Source organism: Glycine max, chromosome 19, assembly GCF_000004515.6.
Source record: "Glycine max cultivar Williams 82 chromosome 19, Glycine_max_v4.0, whole genome shotgun sequence".
NCBI classification, from domain to species: Eukaryota; Viridiplantae; Streptophyta; class Magnoliopsida; order Fabales; family Fabaceae; genus Glycine; species Glycine max.
The window spans coordinates 33,885,397-33,903,419 of NC_038255.2; the positions used below are offsets into that span (position 1 = coordinate 33,885,397).

Below are 18,023 nucleotides of genomic sequence, written 5' to 3' on the forward strand. Positions count from 1 at the left end.
AGTAGACAAAGGTGATGTCACAGCCAGATTCTGACGGAGGCTCGACGACGAAAATGGTGGCACAACTTCAGATTGGAGGACAATTTAGGTGTCTTTGGAGGAAAAGCAGGAGATGGTACAAGATCGGGATTGTATACTTGTTAATTTTAATCCGATTTTAGCTTTTGGTTTGATTTGTTTCCTTGATGAAGGATAACATATAACATAAAAATAAAGACATTGATCTTAATTTTCCCACTTAAGTTTTTTATTGCATGTTTCCCTATATAAATCTCTGCATCTCTTAGCATTGCTTTATTTATTAAGTGTCTTTGTTCTCATGGTCCAACCTCAAGTCCAAGTGGAATGCAGAATTTGAGAGAGGTGACCAACTTTTTTTCTATTTGGTTCTTAAGGTGGTAATGCTCTAAATTTAAGTAGAAACTTGAATGTTCATAGGGAAGATGATGATGGTGTTTGGTGAAGATGATGGTGGTGTTTGGTGAAGATGGTGGTGGTTTTGGTTTTTGATGTTAAACGAGATAGAGACTGTTGATTTTGGGGAAGGAGAAAGGTTAAGGACTAAGGTGTTTTATAATTTTTAAAATAAAATAAAGATAGTGACAATTTTTTACTATTACTATGTTAAATTAATTATTTTAAAATTTAAAAAATTAACAGTTTCACGTTTTAAACGGAAAACAAAAAAAAAGTACCAAAACAATATATTTTGAAAACATAAATGATCAAAATGAAAAATTTTTAAACTTAATGTACCAAAATGATGACATATCTTATGAGAGGAAACATCTTATATGAGAGTAAGATGATTAAATCTGGACTGTATAACTATACATGAAGAGTTAAGATTTAATATCTTGTGACTACTTAAAAAGTCACATTCTTTTTTAAAAAACTCATGACTCTTTAAGTTGTTGCATGTCACCAAATCTTGATTGTCCATGTTTGATTATACACTACTAAAAAAAGCATTTTCTACAACACCGAAATGAAGATGAAGAACCCTCTTAGTATATCAGGCGGTGACATGTTTGTAAATAAATACAACTACTCTACGATGGTTTTACGAAAACCATCTTAGAAGGCGGTTATTCCAAGACGGTTTTGTAAAAACTGTCTAAGAAGTTTTTTACTTTATTTGATTTCTCCGTCTTATATTTGATATTTGCTTATTTTAAAATTTTAATATTGTGTCTCGCACTCCCCTCTAGGGTTAGAAGCCATAACAAAGAAGAGGAGGAGACACCTGCGGTTTGCGACGACGAGGAGACTAGAGCTCACGTCGTTGAGAATGCGAAAATTTTGAAACGCAGGGAGTGGAGTGGAGTGAACTTTTGCATCAACCGTTGGATTGGAGTTTCGTTTTGTTTGGGCGCCAAAAGCGTTTCTAGGTTTCAATATTTTGCTTTATTTTCATTCTCAATAAAAAAATTATTCGCTTGCGTCTTTTTAAATCCACTCACTCACTCTTGACACAATTCTCACACGTTAGTCACACCCTTGAAACAGAAAAGAAAAACTTACTCATGAAAATGTCTGGGAAGGCGAAGAGAAGAGACGATGACGGTGCTTCTGACACCGACTCTAACTCCGAAGGCCATGTGTCGCCCAAGAAGTCCCTCAAGAAGGATTACGACGATGATCCTGACTCTATTACCATTTGCGAAGTTGTTCGTTGCCCGGCAAGTGTACCGGGGCGCGCAAGTAGTATTAAAACGGTAAGAATACCGAGTATCGATCTCAGGGAACTTGTTTTACTTGGTAAAAGTTGTCGTTTGGTGAGCAGGCGTTGGTGATACAATTAATGGTTGAAAAGAGAAATAAAAGTATGATCTAGTCTAAATGAAAGCGAGTAAAGTGAGTAATGGTGTGTAAAAACAAATATGCAAACATGTTGGTCCCTCCTACAGGGTATTTTGATGTAATTTAAGGATATTTCTCTACTTAGCAGTGCTCCTGTATTCTATGTTGAGGTCCTAACTACTAAACCCCGATATCTCGTGAGCTTAGCCTAATCCTAACTAGACTTCATTCTTAGATGTCTCTTGTTGAACTTAGCCTAACCGGACAACATTATGGTTACAGCATACCAAAAAACCAAGTTGCCGCACTCTGTGTCTAGATATACGATAAATTAGCCCTGTCCTATCAAGTTCTAAGGATCAAACCATTTCCCAATAACGATGATCCTAACTACACATGCGTTTGCGTGATCAAGACAAAAACATGCGAGAATTAAAGGCCGATAGGAACAAAGAACACATGAAAACACTATTAAATAGATATGAAAGATTTTACATCATTTACTCTGTAGAAGTTCCCAACTGAGGATTTAGCCTTCCATTGTGAGGAAGCTCATTTTTACAAGTTTAAAGAAGAGAAGAAGAGAAATTGAAAAAGTAAAAAGTGGTGGGGATGTCTCCTCCACCTCTAAAAACCTCACAATCTCTCAAAAACTCCTTCAAAGCTCTTCAAGATGCCTCTTTTGGTCTGCTCAGTCGCCTCTGAGTCAGCACACTCAAAACTCTCTTCCAATTCTGTGTTTTCAGGTTTTATATGGAAATCCTATCGGTGGCCTCTCGCTGAATGCCAATCTCGCGCTTAGCCTGGAAGATGATAGATGACTCGCTTAGCGAGCGACAACGCACTGAGCATGTGCTTGCAAGGCAGATTCTCTTCCAGATTATTGTGTCTCGCTGAGTGCGTTTATGCCTCGCTTAGTGGGACATACTCACTAAGCGCACAAACTAGGCTTAGCGAGACACTAGATTCAGCACTTCACAAAATCTCATTTTTCACCTGAAATAGAATTGAAATTTACATTAATTACAAGAGGAAGATTATAATGAGTAATGATCAATTTATTAACCAAAAGTATTTATAATCCTACAAAAAGAACTGTAACTTGGAGGATTTCTATATAATTATCAAAAGTTTCTATACAAAAGTTAGCCATATAAAACGACTAACAGAAGTCAATTACTCTACTACTATGCTATTGCTAGGGTTTCTCTTTTTTTTTTCTTTTTTTTTTTGTTGTGTACTGATTAGTTTGTTTTATTTATTATGTAGATTTCGAACAACAAGAGGGTTTCCGTGAGGAAGTGGAAAGGCAACATTATGGTTGACATTCACGAGTTTTACATCAAAGATGGCAAGCAATTGGCTGGTAGGAAAGGTTGGTTACTACTCGCTTCTTTCAAATGCCTTTTTCTCTTTTTTTATGTGTTTGTGAATTTATTTTAGTTTTGTGTGTGCATTGTTTTAGGAATAGTAAGGGTTTTAGGTCAGACTTTTTCAATGCTATTATATTGTCTCATCCTTATGTGAAACTCTTATATAGATTGTTTAGTGCATTGAAAGAAGGTAATAAAACAAACTTGAAAAATGCCTAGTCCAAACTCTTGTTATGAGAATTTCTATACTCAAATAATGCTTCTCGACTTCTTTTCTTAGTAACTTTATTTCTATAAATAAATAAAGTGAGCCTAGTTACTAAATTTTAAAAGTATATTGTCCATCCATGAGCATTGTGTGTGTCTACTTTGTCTCTCCTTTCATGGGGCATGGAACTCAAATCCTTGAAATTGTGATTAATTAATTATCTTATTACTGAGTAATCTATTAATTTAATTGAATGTTGCATTTTATTTCTCCCATCATTTTACCCCTTGTTTGATGTAGGCCATGGATTGCTTTTGTGAAAATGAAAATGGCATACTTGTTGCTACATATGTTGCTACAATGGGTCTTGATATTAATTCATGGTGTTAGAACTGTTATCCACTATCAGCTTCCACATTCAACAGAGGTATGCAATGCCTTATTTCTTTGATTCATATATTTCTATAATCTATATATGGCATCTAGAACTTGCTTCTTACTTTTAGGTTTATGTTCATAGAAGTGGAAGAACAACCAGAGGTTCTACTAAAGGTTGTAATATTGCTTTAATATCATTAAGAGATACATCTAAGTTTGTTTCATTGTGCAAGTCATTTCTAAGATGTCTTTTGGATTGTTTTAAATTTAGGCATTTATATTGGACATATTAAAGTTATGCTTTGTAGCTATGATTTTAATTATCTCTTATTCAAACCAGTTAATAAAAATTAGTCAACATATGTTTTTGAAGAAAATCAATAATTCAAGTTGCTTCATCTAGACCAAATTAATTAATTAATTTAAATTTCTTTTTATTGTCTTGGTCATACAGGATAACTTTCAATGGTTTCCTTTAGAGAACTCTTACGTGCCAGAGGTCCTAAAATGATTGTCTCTTGCACATCAATTAGACAAGATAACAAGGAATGAATCCCAGGTACACTGATTCACCTGAATTCACACTGCTTTTGGACTTCATTCATGCAACTTGTGTATGATTAAAATGATTTTGAAATCAATTACCTACTCTAGCATATTTTCTTGTACGCCTTTACTTTTATGGGTTAAACAGTTAAATTTCTGTTAGGTTATCTTATCCTTGTCTATTTCTTTCCTTGTTAGGATTGTTACACTTCATCTATTTCTAACCAAATGTGTACTTTTATTTGTGACTTATATTTTTCTTATTGTAGGAAAAGGCTGAGAAAAAATGGTTAGATCGGAGTGCTAGCACAATGGAATTAGTTAAAGAAAATTATGACAGCGAAGAGGAACAAGTGAACAAACATAAGCAAATGAAGACCAGCTCTAAACAATTGAAGAAATTGCAAGAGGTTTGATACTTTGTTTTTTAAAATGCAATGATGTATAGTTGTTATTTCCCCCCTTTTCCAATTTATTTAATTCTTTTCAAATGTTACAAATTAGAGGAGCTCAAAATGTTGATTTCATGTCCATTACAATCAAAAACATTTTTGCATCGATATTTAGCAGGCATATTACCCTTATTATGTTTATATTTCACCCTAGCACTTACTTTTTGATGTTATTTATGAGTAGCATAGTGATTTTAATATTTTATACATCATAGGTCTATCTTAGTTCCAGTTATTCTAAAGTGGATCATGGGTTGGGTTGTCTCTACTACTTCTAGTATCTGGGATTAAGTTGCAATTTGGGACTGTAGATGCAAGTGATCTAAGGAATTAAAAACTTCCCCCACACCACTAGAATGTGGCCCATATGTGTGTTTCATTGTTTTCAATAAAATACATTATTGTAAATTCATTTGTTACCTCTGCATATGCAACCTGGATGAGCTAATAGGCCAATTTGTTTAAACTTGTTGAAATAACTATTTATTTTAGTGTGTTTATCGAAACTGCTTATGCTTATTTTAAGAAGCAAATCCTATTTGCTTCTTACAAAATGCTTATATAAAAAACACTTATTTTAAAGTTGCTTTTTTTAAGTTTAAACAAATTCACCCAATATTTTTTTATAATAAAGATTATTGGCATTTTTCTGTTGGATAAGATAATATTATAATAAGTTAATATTTTAAAACTGGTTAGAAAAACATTATAGGAACATGTTTTCCATTGTTTCTTTTCTTTTCAACTTTTATCTTGAAGGTTTGAGGACAAAACTATAATGTAATACTCTCGTTCCATGCTGGTGTCACACCCCTCATGCAGGAGCAATTGCAACAATTAACAAGGCAAAACTAAGTGATCACCAGGGCTTTGGATTAGGCAAAAAGGGAAAATAGGTAGTGATTGGTCAAGATTGTGTGGACACACTTCAGGCACTTCGAAGTACAGGTGAAGAGGTAGAATATTTACCATTTTTCATACTCTAGCAATTTTTTTTTCTGATTTGTGAATTGCCATGTATGATTAAATTTCTGACTTAAAATATGAGATTTTCCTGCCAGATGTGTAAATTGACAATGTTTTTTCTTTATTGTCTATTTCTATTATGTCATCATGTTGTAAATTTCAAATATGTAGTAGAAAAAGAGCATTGTGAATATTTGCATTATTCTACATTTTTCTTTTTTTCCCTTATCCCTTCTTTTCTACATTTGGCTTCCATTTCATAATATTATTGAGCTATTGCATTTTCTTTTAAAGGTATGATGTTAAAGCCACCTATTTTGACAAAGGTGTGAGATCTTCCAAACAAAAGCAACTACAAGAAAAATTGTTACAAGTAATCCTTCTCAACCGAGCTCAACCGTTTTCCTTCTTATAAAATGAATTGATAACTATTGGAAAAAAATTGATTAATTGATTAACAATACCATCAGAAAATGCCATGTTAGTCTTGTTACACAAATAACTAGTCCATGGACTTTTTTTTTGTTTTTTAGTCTATCTAATGTTAGTTGAGTATTTATTACATAAATTTTACCTTGTGTAAACTACTTCCTAGCAATTCCATTCACAACAAAGAATGGCTTGCTGTAATAAACAGAGTTTATTGGTGGTCCAAATGAATATGGAATGCATGCAGCTTTGATTATTTTGTTTTTCAATTCATTTGATATTGTATTTTCTTCCTGGTTTTGGTTATCCTTAAATATGAGGCTATATTTCTATTGTTCTTGGTTAAGAACATTATATCTAATGTGTTCTTAGGGCTTTGATTGGCATAAGAAAGAAGTTGCCTTCCATCTTCAAGTTCAGAAACTTATAGAGGTATCTCTCTTGTGCATTATTGTTTACTATAGATGATACAATTGCAAACCATTTGTTGATAAATCTGTGGTTTTCAAAATTTAGAACTTGTTTCCTTTTAGAGAAACTTTTGGTACTCATAATTTAATAAGAAACGGATGACAGAGTCGTGTCATGTGTGCCAACATTGTTGCATCCTTGACCCATAATCCGTAGCCTGCCCCTCCTTTGTTAGATAATTAGGAATAACACCTCTTTCCATTGTTATTTACCTATTTACCTCTTTTAGAACCCGGAATTTGACATAAACTTTTTATTACTTTGAAACCATGTTTCTTAGTTTCTACTAATTGGATTACAAAAATTGAGGTATTTGCTTGAGGAGCATAGGAGATAGAAATTTAAGTTGTATATATGAATCTTTGTAAAGATTAACTCTTCTTCTTTTTTTTTTACATTGATTCTGAATGAAGATATTGTATTTTGCTTCCACATTGATGGCATTACCATAGGTTCCTTACATGATGTCCTTGCTAGACCTGTGACTTCATTTTCCAGATCTATCAGGAACACCCTTGATTTTGACTTCGAAGATGACAATGAAGGTTAGTTCTTGAGGAAAAATGGCATTACGATAACTTTCTAAGTAATAATATTTATCTAGTTACCATGTTAGTAATAATGCGTATGTAGAGAAGTATGTGGTATGGTGTTTTTGCCATTAGAAGGTTTCCCAAGCCTCTTTTTTATATATCATGCAGGGAATGTATATTACTATATATCATTCCCTGCATGATCAAGCATATGAAGGTTCCTTGCATGGTCTTTGTTATATTACTAGTAATACTTGCCAACTTCATTGGTTGTCTTTTTGTTGCAAGTTAGAAAGCAGGTCTAATGAAACTATCTTAATGAAACTCCTTGATGATATTTAGTATGTATTTGGATTAGCTTATTTTGACAAAATATCTTATAATCAAAATTTTATTGAGTAAGCTTTTGAAGAAAAAATATTCCTCTCAAAATTAATCAAACCAAGCAACAATTAGCGTTGCATAGCTGTTGCTGTTAAAAATCTATAATTTGACCGAAGTGTGCCAATCTTGTGAGTATTTACTAGTTGCATCATTTAATTAAATGATTCATGCAACCTTGTTAATTCAGGATTTTGGCTAGTTTACACTCTAGCAACTGTCTGTATCTGGAACTATTTGTCTCAGGTGAGATTCTTTGTAACTGAGATGTTGTATACTATTATAAATGAGGGTGTGTGTATTTTTCATTAGAAACAAAATCATCTTTTTTTTTTCTTCCTATCCTATCTAGTGAAAATGAATTGAAGGGCTAAGGGATGAAAGGTTTGATATTGATAGTCTAACTTTAGTAGTGATCTCTGGAATTGAAAGTTTGGAAATTAGAATTTACTATTCTCTTTGTAGTTAATATTGCCTGACACTTGTATATAATATTGATGGTCTTAATTTATTTTTTATTTACTATTTTAAAAAAAACATTCTAAGATGGTTATATAAAAAACCATCTTAGAATACAGTTTTCTCAAAAAACCATCTTAGAATCTTCAAATATATTTTAATTCTTTTAACAAAATACATTTTAAGAGGATTCTCGAAAAAAAGTCTTAGAATATTTATATTCTAAGACGGTTTTCTCATACATCTTCAAATATATTTTAATTTAAAAAAAAACACATTCTAAGATGGTTATCTGAAAAATCGTCTTAAAAAGTCTATCATTCTAAAGACGGTTTTTAACTAAGAACCGTCTTAGAAAGGTATCCTTCCAAGACAGTTTTTAGCTAATAACCATCTTAGAATGATATTTTTTTTTAAGATAGTTTTTAATGGAATTGTAAAAAATTTTACATTGTCTACGACAGCGGTTAATAACCATCATAGAAAGTCTCTTTTAATTGACATATAATAACCTTTTTCTAGTAGTGTCATCTCACTTGTATGTAAGATATCTTGCTCTCATATGATATATCCTCTCTCTCTCTCTCTCTCTCTCTCTCTCTCTCTCTCTCTATATATATATATATATATATATATATATATATATATATATAATAGACTTAAATATGGATTTAGTTTATGTAAGTTCAAGCTTTTTTAATTTTGATTCTTATAAATTTTGTTTATTTTTAATATTGTAAGTTTATGTTCTTTTTTTAATTTTAATCCTTAAAACGAGAATTTATAGGGACTAAAAATTAAAATATTAAAATCTTAAATGTACTAAAAAAACAATGGTACAAGTACTAAAAATGAATAAATAATGCAAAAGAATAGGAACTGAAATTAAAAAAAATGAAAACTTAATGAGACCAAAGTCATATTTAAGTTTATATCATTTCATTGAATTTAACTTCAAATACATATTTAAAATCCAAAACACACTAGAATGTTGTTGGTTTGAGTAGAACTCAATTCAAATTCTTTAAGTATGATTTTTGGTGTGAAGAAAAAAATGTAATTAGAAAGAAAAATCTTAATAAAAGTAGTTAAATTTTTCAACAAAAATTAATCATCATTAATTGAGAGATAGATACTCTGAATCAATTTTTCATAGTAAAAAAAAATAGACCTACATCCTTACCTTTTCTTCTTTGCCTCATTATTTTTCAGTGTCCTGAATTTGATTCTCTATGTCCTCTTCTTTCTGGAAATTAATACTCACACTAATTCATCAAATTAGCCCTAATTATTTCTTTGTTCTATTTAATTACTTATTTAAGTCTACGTACCTGCACAATTTTTTATTTTTATTTTTACGTTTTTTAGATTTTAGTTTTACTCATTTTAGTCCTTGCACGTCTATTTTTCATCTAGTTTTAGAAACTAAAATTTAAAGATTGTGATTAAACTTTCAAAACTTTAGAAATTAATTTGGTGAATTACTTGTAACACTTTAATCTTGTTTTCTAATGATATTTTATTTTTACTCTAATCGTATGCATAGTAAAAGAGTCCATTGATAAGTGATTAGATTCATCATTCATGAAGGACTTGTATTCATCTATGTTTATAACATTATGTGTTATTGTTATGCCAATGATGTTTTCTGTTTTATGGGTACAGGGCTTTAGGAAGGTTGATTTGGACCGTTGGGAATTTGCGAATGAAGGATTCCAAGGAGGGAAGAAGCATCTGCTAAAGAACATAAGGAGGAGGAGAAAGTGCAACAAATTGCATCAGGGAGCATTCAATATGATGAAGCCAGACGTGGATTCTGAAGTGGAGAAGCTGAAGAAAGACCATAACATTTTGAAGGTGGAGATTCTAAAGCTGAGGCAGTAGCAGGAATATTCTCATGTTCATCTCACAAATGTTCAGGAGAAAATTCGGTGTGCAAAGATGAAGCAGTTTTAGATGATGTATTTCCTCACCAGAATGGCTAGAAGGTATGGAATGCTTAAAAATTGAATTTGTGTTCTATTTCTTTTTTCTTTGCTTGCCTACCATTTGACGTAGTTTGAATGTGAAACAAGCCTTTCAATCAATGCATTCTTTAAGTGTGTCAAAACATGGAAAAAAGAAACCATTATTAAGAAGGTAAAGGTTGCTTAAACATAGCTCACCCTTTGTATTTATTACACACTAGCTAGGTGCAGTTTTTGCATGTCTTTAACTCTTAATTGAAAGCCTGCAGTAACAATACTATTCCTTTATGTGCAGGGAGAATAGAAGAGGTAAAGTTAATAAGTTATAGATTTATACCAAAGGTTTGTTTCCATTAACTGCTTCTCTCCCTTCTAAGTTTTCTATCAAAGTTAATAAGTTCTAGATTTTTCAATTTTAAGAAGCCTTATATTTTGGAACCTCTTAATTTTATCTCTACACCTAGCTTTCCACTTCTACAAAAAAAAGTTCTATGCCTCAGTAATTAGTAAGTGTACCTTTCCACTTCTATTTAAATATTATGATTGAATTATCATTAAGTCACCAATTTTTTTTAAATATGATTGTTATGTAATGAAATTAGGAAATTAAAATTAAGCATAAAACTTAATAACATGCCATATTACTATAAAAACATGTTTTTTAAATTATAATTCCTTTGTGTGTAATAAATATATGCTTAGGCTTAAATGGCAGTAGTTGTATTTATTTCTTAGGAAACTTTTGTTCTTTGTACATAATCAACTGTATTACCAAATGGATCTTATAAAGGTTTAGTTTCTTTCATTTTCAAATGGAATTTAGGAAGATTTTTAGTAAAAAAAAGGTGGTTATTTTACTTGCATCATCTATGTAGCAGAGAAAATACCAGTTTTACAGCACCTGTTATGCACTAACAATTTTATATATGCTCTTATAGTTGATTGTTGTCATTTTGGGTCATCTTTGGTGCTCAAAGTAAGTAGTTGCTTCTATATATTAGTAATGTCAAGACCTTTGATATATATGTTTTCACCAGACTAGTGTTGATAAATATTGTGTGTTCAGGCATCCACAAAAGAGAGGGATAATTGAACTACTTCTCAAGCAGAACAAACTTAGTAAGAAGCATATGAAGGATATACTTCAGGTATATGTCCTCAAAGACTTATTAGTATTGGTTTCTGTGTGGAGAATGCATTAATGAAGTCCGATCTCCATGGAATGGGGGTGAAAGCAATGGTGTAATGAAACAATTAAAAATAGCTTGTAAGTTTCACCATGACTTTCTTTGTGTTTTAGTTGCTTTTTGATTCAGTGGTTTCTATAGGATGATTTTCTTTCCTTTGCATAGGTATTAGCTCTGCTTTAACACACATAATACAAACTTCTTTCCTTTGCACATGTATTTTCTTTCCTTAGTGTCATTTGAGAAAGTAAGTCAATAACAATGTTGAATTGACATTGTACTTTGATCTTATTTTTGTATGTTTTAGTTTTGATAAAGAAAAAAATACTCTGAATTCATTATTAAAAGGTTGTAACTTTGCATCCCTTATCTGTTATTTCACAATTGTAGAAAATTATATATTTTTTTAATTTTTTTAAATTTTAGAATGTAGACATTCTAAGACGGTTTTTTGAGAAAACTATCTTAGAATCCTTAATATATTTTAATTTTTTTAAAAGAAATACATTCTAAGACAATTCTTTAAAAAACCATCTTAGAAAATTTAGTCTTCTAAGATGGTTTTTAACTAAGAAACCGTCTTAAAAAGTGAAAACTTTTTACGAAGTTGCCTACGACGATGATTATTAAAATGTGTCTTTTAACTGACGTAGAAAGCGCTTTGTGTATTAGTAATAACTTTGTATTTATTTTCTTTGATCTTTAGTTGTTTCAGCATATTTATAACATGTTATCAATTTGCATAACCTTTATCATTTGGAAGAACGGGTTAATCAGTTTAGAGGTTTAATTCATTCAAATCATAATGTTTTTATTTTTTATTTTTATTTCATCCAATTGATATAAAATATTTTTTTTATTCTTTTTAGTCTTTGAGAATAGACCAGTACTTAACACAGAAAGTTATAAGAGAATTATAATGTTACCTATATACTCTTTGAACTTAATCTGAAATTTATTAAAAAATTATAATTTTTATGGATTTTACTTCTTATTTAATTAGTCACTCTTAATTTTCTAGTTTTAAATAAATTTTAATAACTAATTAATGTATGTATATTAAATTTGAGCGAGGAAGAATGTTGATTGCGAGAATGATTCGAAGGCACCCATGCATGAACCTCATTGAAGGATAAGCTTGGGGTCTCCTCTTGACATTTTGGATTCCTTAAGAGTGCAAAACGTTATTCTAGAGAGTGATGGTAAAACTATTGCTATGAACATTTAATCGGTGGTTGTTGACAACTCCTAGTTGGGGAGCTTCATTCAAAGTTACTGGATGAGTTTAGTACAAAATCCAACTTTTATAGCTGCTTTTATTAGGAGACAAGCTAATGGAATAACTCATGATCTTGCTAAGGCAACTCCATTATACCCTAGTCTCTACACTTTTGTGTGAATGTATGTATACAGGTTTTAATGATGTCAAAGACCAAGATTGCTTCAAGCCTTAAATCAAGATCGAGAAACTAAGATCAAGAGTTAGATAAAGAGTTTATTTGTTAAAAGAATCTCACATTGGATAATAAGGTTTGACCTCAAAGCTTGGTTTTCAAATGATTATATAAAGCTTTAGAAGATGTTTTACCAGCACAAAAATAAGTATTTTTGCACTCATAATCGATTACCAAGTATTGGAACTGATTATCAGAGACAAATTGCATAAAGGCTTTTTCTAAAAGGGTTTCGAAATTTGGATTTTAAATGTTGTAATCGATTAGCACTTGTCTGTAATCGATTACCAGTAATGAAACTTCAGCAGTTAACTTTGAAAAGTCATGACCCTTCAAAACATAACTGTGTAATTGATTACCAAGAAGCTGTAATCGATTACCAGTTAGAGAATTTTTGAAAAATATTCTGAAAAGTCACATCTCTTCAAAAGTTTTTTAAAAGCCACCAAGGGCCTATAAATATGTGACCTGTCTATGAAAATCTATAGAGTTTTCCATCAGAATCTAAGTGACATATTCTCTCAAAAACAAATTATTGGTCAAACACTTGCAAATCAATTGAGTATTCTTCTAAGATCTTCAACTTGTATCATCATCTCTAGAAAGAGAGAAAATCTTATATACTTTCTAAAAAGCATTATTGTAATCAAGAGATTGTTTGTCTCTTGACTTGTGAGAATCTTGAACTCAAGGGAGAGGAATCCCAAGGTTGTTCAGAAGTTGTAAAAAGTTTTACAAAGTTACTGAAAATTCTCAAGTGGATTGCTTAAGGATTGGACATAGACACAAGAAGTAGTCGAACCAGGATAAAACGAGTTTGCATTTCTCTCTTCCCTATCTTGGTTATTTTATCTCGCATATTTTTATCTTGCATACTTGAAGAATATTGTTTAAATAGTTTGCATCTTCATCTTCATCTTCAATATTCTGAACATATAGATTTAAAAAGGGGATTAGAACTTGATTAATCGGGAAAAATTTTAAACTTAATTCATCCCCCTCTTAAGTTATTGAGGCCACTTTTCCAACAAGTGGTATCAGAGCAGGATTCTTGTATAAAGTTTAAAAACTTCAAGAATAGTTATAGCCTCATCAAACTTTCTATTTCCTAAAGGAAACTCCATTAATAGGCCTTCTATCTTTAATGGTGTGGGTTATCATTATTGGAAAACCTGTATGCAAATTTTCATAAAGGCTATAGATTTAAACATCTGGGAAGCCATTGAAATTGGTCCCTTCATCCCTACAATGGTAGTAGGAAATGCAACTATAGAAAAACCTAGGGAACAATGAGATGAAGAGGAAAGAAGAATGGTGCAATATAACTTAAAGGCCAAAAATATAATTACTTCTGCACTAGGCATGGATGAATACTTTAGAGTCTCAAATTGTAAGAATGCAAAAAAAAATGTGGGATACATTACAAGTTACCCATGAAGGCACAACTGATGTAAAGAGATCTAGAATAAATACCCTCACACATGAATATGAACTTTTCATAATCAATCAAAATGAGACCATACAAGATATGCAAAGGAGATTTACACATATAGTTAATCATCTTGCATCATTAGGAAAGATATTTCCTAATGAGGATCTCATTAACAAAGTGTTGAGATGTTTAAGCAGGCAATGACAACCAAAGGTAACTACAATTGCAGAATCAAGGGATCTCACCAACATGTCTCTTGCAACTCTTTTTGGGAAGCTTCAAGAACATGAAATGAAACTTATGAGACTAAACCAACATGAAGAAAATGACAAGAAAAAGAAAGGAATTTCACTTAAATCATCATCTTCTATTCAAGAAGAAAGTGACAAAGAGGATTTGAATGAAATAAAAGAAGATGATGATTTTCGTCTCTTCGTAAAATGATTCAATAAGTTTCTAAGAAACAAAGGAAATCAAAGAAGAACAAACTTCAATCCCAAGAAGAAATGAGAAGATTCCTCCTCTGTTCCAAAGTGTTGTGAATGTAATCAACCTGGATATTTAAGAGTTGATCCTAGTTTCAAAAGAAGAATGAAAAAATCTGACAAGAAAACCTTCAAAGACAAGAAAGGAAAGAAAACTTACATCACTTGGGAAGATAACGACATGGATTAATCAGGAGATTCAAAAAATGAAGTCGTGAATCTAAGTCTCATGGCCAAAAATTAGGAAAGTGAAGAAGAGGTAACATCTTCTAACAATAACTTATCTATTTCCTTTGATGAACTTCAAGATGCATTCAATGACTTGCATAAAGAATCAGTCAAACTTGCCAAACTAGTTTCATTTTCTAAGAAAACTATTTCAAATTTAGAAAATGAAGTTTTGAAATTAATGAAGAATTAGAAAATCTTAAAACTGAAGTCAAAACTTTAAAACCAATTGATACAAATCAATCTTCTACTATAAAATTGATACAAGATAGTAATGAAGCATCTCACTCGTGTAAATGTTGTAACAAATTTAAAGAAGAAATTAAAGATCTAAAAAATTCTCTTGCCAAATTTACTCTTGGCAAAAATAATTTAGACATTATACTAAGAAAGAAAATATGTGTGTTTGATAAGGTTGTAAAAAACAAAAAAAATGTATAAAAACTTTTTTGCATCTACTCAAAAGAATAGTTCTCCTTTCTTGACATGTTTTTACTGTGGTAAGAAAGGACATAGTGCATCAACATGCTATTTTAGGAAAAATAGTAATAATATTAAAATGATATGGGTTCCAAAAGGATCTTTAATCAAAACTAACATTCAAGGACCCAAGAAAATTTGGGTAACTAAATCAAAAATATGATTATATGAATGAAGGATTCTTTGAAGAGAAGTTGGTACATTGATAGCGGATGCTCTAAACACATGATGGGAGATATATCAAATTTTACTCATATTTCTCCTAAGAATAGTGGACATGTGACTTATGGAGACAACAACAAAGGTAAAATTCTTGGACTCTGGAAAAATAGGTATGAATCCATTTATCTCCATTGAAAATGTTTTACTGGTTGATGGTCTCAAGTATAGTTTACTAAGTGTTAGCCAATTATGTGATAAAGGCTTTCTAGTATCATTTGATTCTCACAATTGTTTTATTTAAAATAAACATGACAAGAATATAAAACATATAGGATATAGAACTAATAATGTATACATGATAAATTTAGATAAAACATTAAATCATGCTCAATGCTTTTTAAGCAAAGATGATGAATCATGGTTATGGCATAGGAGAATTGCTTATATAAATATGAAACATTTAAATAAATTAATTTCTAAAGATTTAGTAATTGAGTTACCAAAACTCAGATTTGAAAAAGATAGATTATGTGATGCATGTCAAAAAGGAAAACAAGTAAGGGTCTCTTTCAAATCAAAAAATATTGTTTCTACCACTCAACCCTTACAACTTTTGCGCATGGATCTTTTTGGTCCTTCTAGAACCATGAGTTTTGGTGGAAATTATTATACCCTTGTTATAGTTGATGATTATTCAAGATTCACATGGACATTATTTCTTCCTCTCAAAAGAGATGCTTTTCATGTTTTTAAGAAACTTGCTAAAATCATTCAAAACAAGAAAAATCTCAACATTGCATCCATTAGGAGTAATCATGGAGGAGAATTTGAAAATAAAGATTTTGAATTATTTTGTGATGAAAATGGCATTGAATATAATTTTTCTGCACCTAGAACCCCTCAACAAAATGGAGTAGTTGAGAGGAAAAATAGATCTTTAGAAGAAATAGTCAGAACTTTGCTTAGTGATACAAATCTTCCTAAATATTTTGGGCTGAAGTTGTTAATACTGCATGCTATATAATGAATAGAGCTTTAATTAGACCTATCTTAAAGAAAACACCATATGAATTGTACAAAGGAAGAAAACTAAACATTTCTCATCTTCATGTTTTTGGATGTAAGTGTTTTGTGTTAAACAATGGGAAAGACAACTTAGGCAAGTTTGATGCAAAATCATATGAAGGTATATTCCTTGGCCATTCCTCAAATAGTAAAGCTTTTAGAATTTATAACAAAAGAACTATGATTATTGAAGAATCTATTCATGTTGTTTTTTATGAGACTAACCCTATAAGGTCAAGAAAGGAAACACTTAATGATATTACAGATTCTTTAGAAGATATGCACATATATAAGGAAAGGCACAAAGGCAAAGGAAATGGAAATAATGAAGACTCTCAAATTGATGAAACTAAAACAAATATAGATTTTCCAAGAGAGTGGAGAACTTCAAGATATCATCCTCTTGATAATATCATCGATGACATCTCAAAAAGGGTAACTACTCGACACTCTCTCAAAGATGCATGCAATAATATGGCTTTTGTTTGTTTAATTGAACCTAAAAACATAAATGAATTCATAATTGATGAACATTGGATTATTGCTATGCAAGAAGAGTTAAATCAATTTGAAAGAAATAAGGTCTGGGAATTAGTTGATAAACCTAATAATCATCCAGTTATAGGAACTAAATCGGTATTTAGAAACAAATTAGATGAACATGGAATAGTTATTAGAAATAAGGCTAGATTAGTGGCTAAAGGATATAATCAAGAACAAGGAATATATTATGAAGAAATTTATGCTCTAGTAGCCAGATTAGAAGACATTAGAATGCTATTAGCCTTTGCATCCATAATGGATTTTAAACTTTATCAAATGGATGTTAAAAGTGCATTTTTAAATGGTTTTATTCAAGAAGAAGTGTATGTTGATCAACATCCTGGTTTTGAAAATTCAGATATGCCCAATCATGTCTTTAAATTGAAAAAGGCTTTATATGGTTTAAAACAAGATCCTAGGGCTTGGTATGAACGTTTGAGCAAATTTCTTTTAGAAAAAGGCTTCACAAGAGGAAAGGTTGATACCACACATTTTATAAAAAGAAAAATACATGATATTCTTTTAGTACAAATTTATGTTGATGATGCAATCTGTGGGTCTACTAATGATTCTCTATGCAAAGAATTCTCTCAAGATATGCAAAGTGAATTTAAAATTTCCATGATGAGAGAGTTGAATTTCTTCCTTGGACTAAAAATAAAACAAAGAAAGAATGAAATATTTATTATTGGTCAGTAAAAATATTGCAAAGAACCGCTTAACAGGTTTGGGATGGAAAATGCTAAACAAATGGTCACTCCTATGAGCACTGCTTACTATCTGGATAAAGATGAAACTGGTCAATCAATAGACATAAAAAAATATAGAGGTATGATCATATCTCTTCTTTATTTATCAGCAAGTAGACCTGATATAATGAGATATCAAGCAAGATATCAAGCAAATCCCAAAGAATCTCGCCTTAGTTCTATTAAAAGAATAATGAGATATTTATTAGGTAGTATAAATCTAAGGTTATGGTATCCTAAGGATTCCTCTTATAACTTTGTAGGATACTCTG

The 18,023-nt window shown here is 30.9% G+C and overlaps 2 protein-coding genes across 2 annotated transcripts; both read left to right on the forward strand.

Moving 5' to 3' along the window:
* Positions 1–1,532: 1,532 nt before the first annotated feature.
* LOC121174086 (RNA polymerase II transcriptional coactivator KIWI-like) lies at positions 1,533–3,331 on the forward strand. The gene is made up of 2 exons (XM_041012446.1): positions 1,533–1,667; positions 3,073–3,331. Exons 1-2 carry the CDS (start codon positions 1,533–1,535, stop codon positions 3,244–3,246), a joined length of 309 nt encoding a protein of 102 aa, XP_040868380.1. The 3' UTR covers positions 3,247–3,331.
* Positions 3,332–3,712: 381 nt separating this feature from the next.
* LOC121174185 (heat stress transcription factor A-4c-like) lies at positions 3,713–9,883 on the forward strand. The gene is made up of 4 exons (XM_041012892.1): positions 3,713–3,811; positions 4,578–4,718; positions 6,528–6,587; positions 9,665–9,883. Exons 1-4 carry the CDS (start codon positions 3,713–3,715, stop codon positions 9,881–9,883), a joined length of 519 nt encoding a protein of 172 aa, XP_040868826.1.
* The last annotated feature ends 8,140 nt before the right edge of the window (positions 9,884–18,023 follow it).

Excerpts from the sequence above, each read along its gene's own strand:
- LOC121174086 (XM_041012446.1), top strand. The coding sequence starts at position 1,533 with ATGTCTGGGAAGGCGAAGAGAAGAGACGATGACGGTGCTTCTGACACC. Across the intron at positions 1,668-3,072 it reads ACTCTATTACCATTTGCGAA|ATTTCGAACAACAAGAGGGT; the intron begins GTTGTTCGTTGC and ends TTTATTATGTAG.
- LOC121174185 (XM_041012892.1), top strand. The coding sequence starts at position 3,713 with ATGGCATACTTGTTGCTACATATGTTGCTACAATGGGTCTTGATATTA. Across the intron at positions 3,812-4,577 it reads AGCTTCCACATTCAACAGAG|GAAAAGGCTGAGAAAAAATG; the intron begins GTATGCAATGCC and ends TTCTTATTGTAG. Across the intron at positions 4,719-6,527 it reads AATTGAAGAAATTGCAAGAG|GGCTTTGATTGGCATAAGAA; the intron begins GTTTGATACTTT and ends ATGTGTTCTTAG.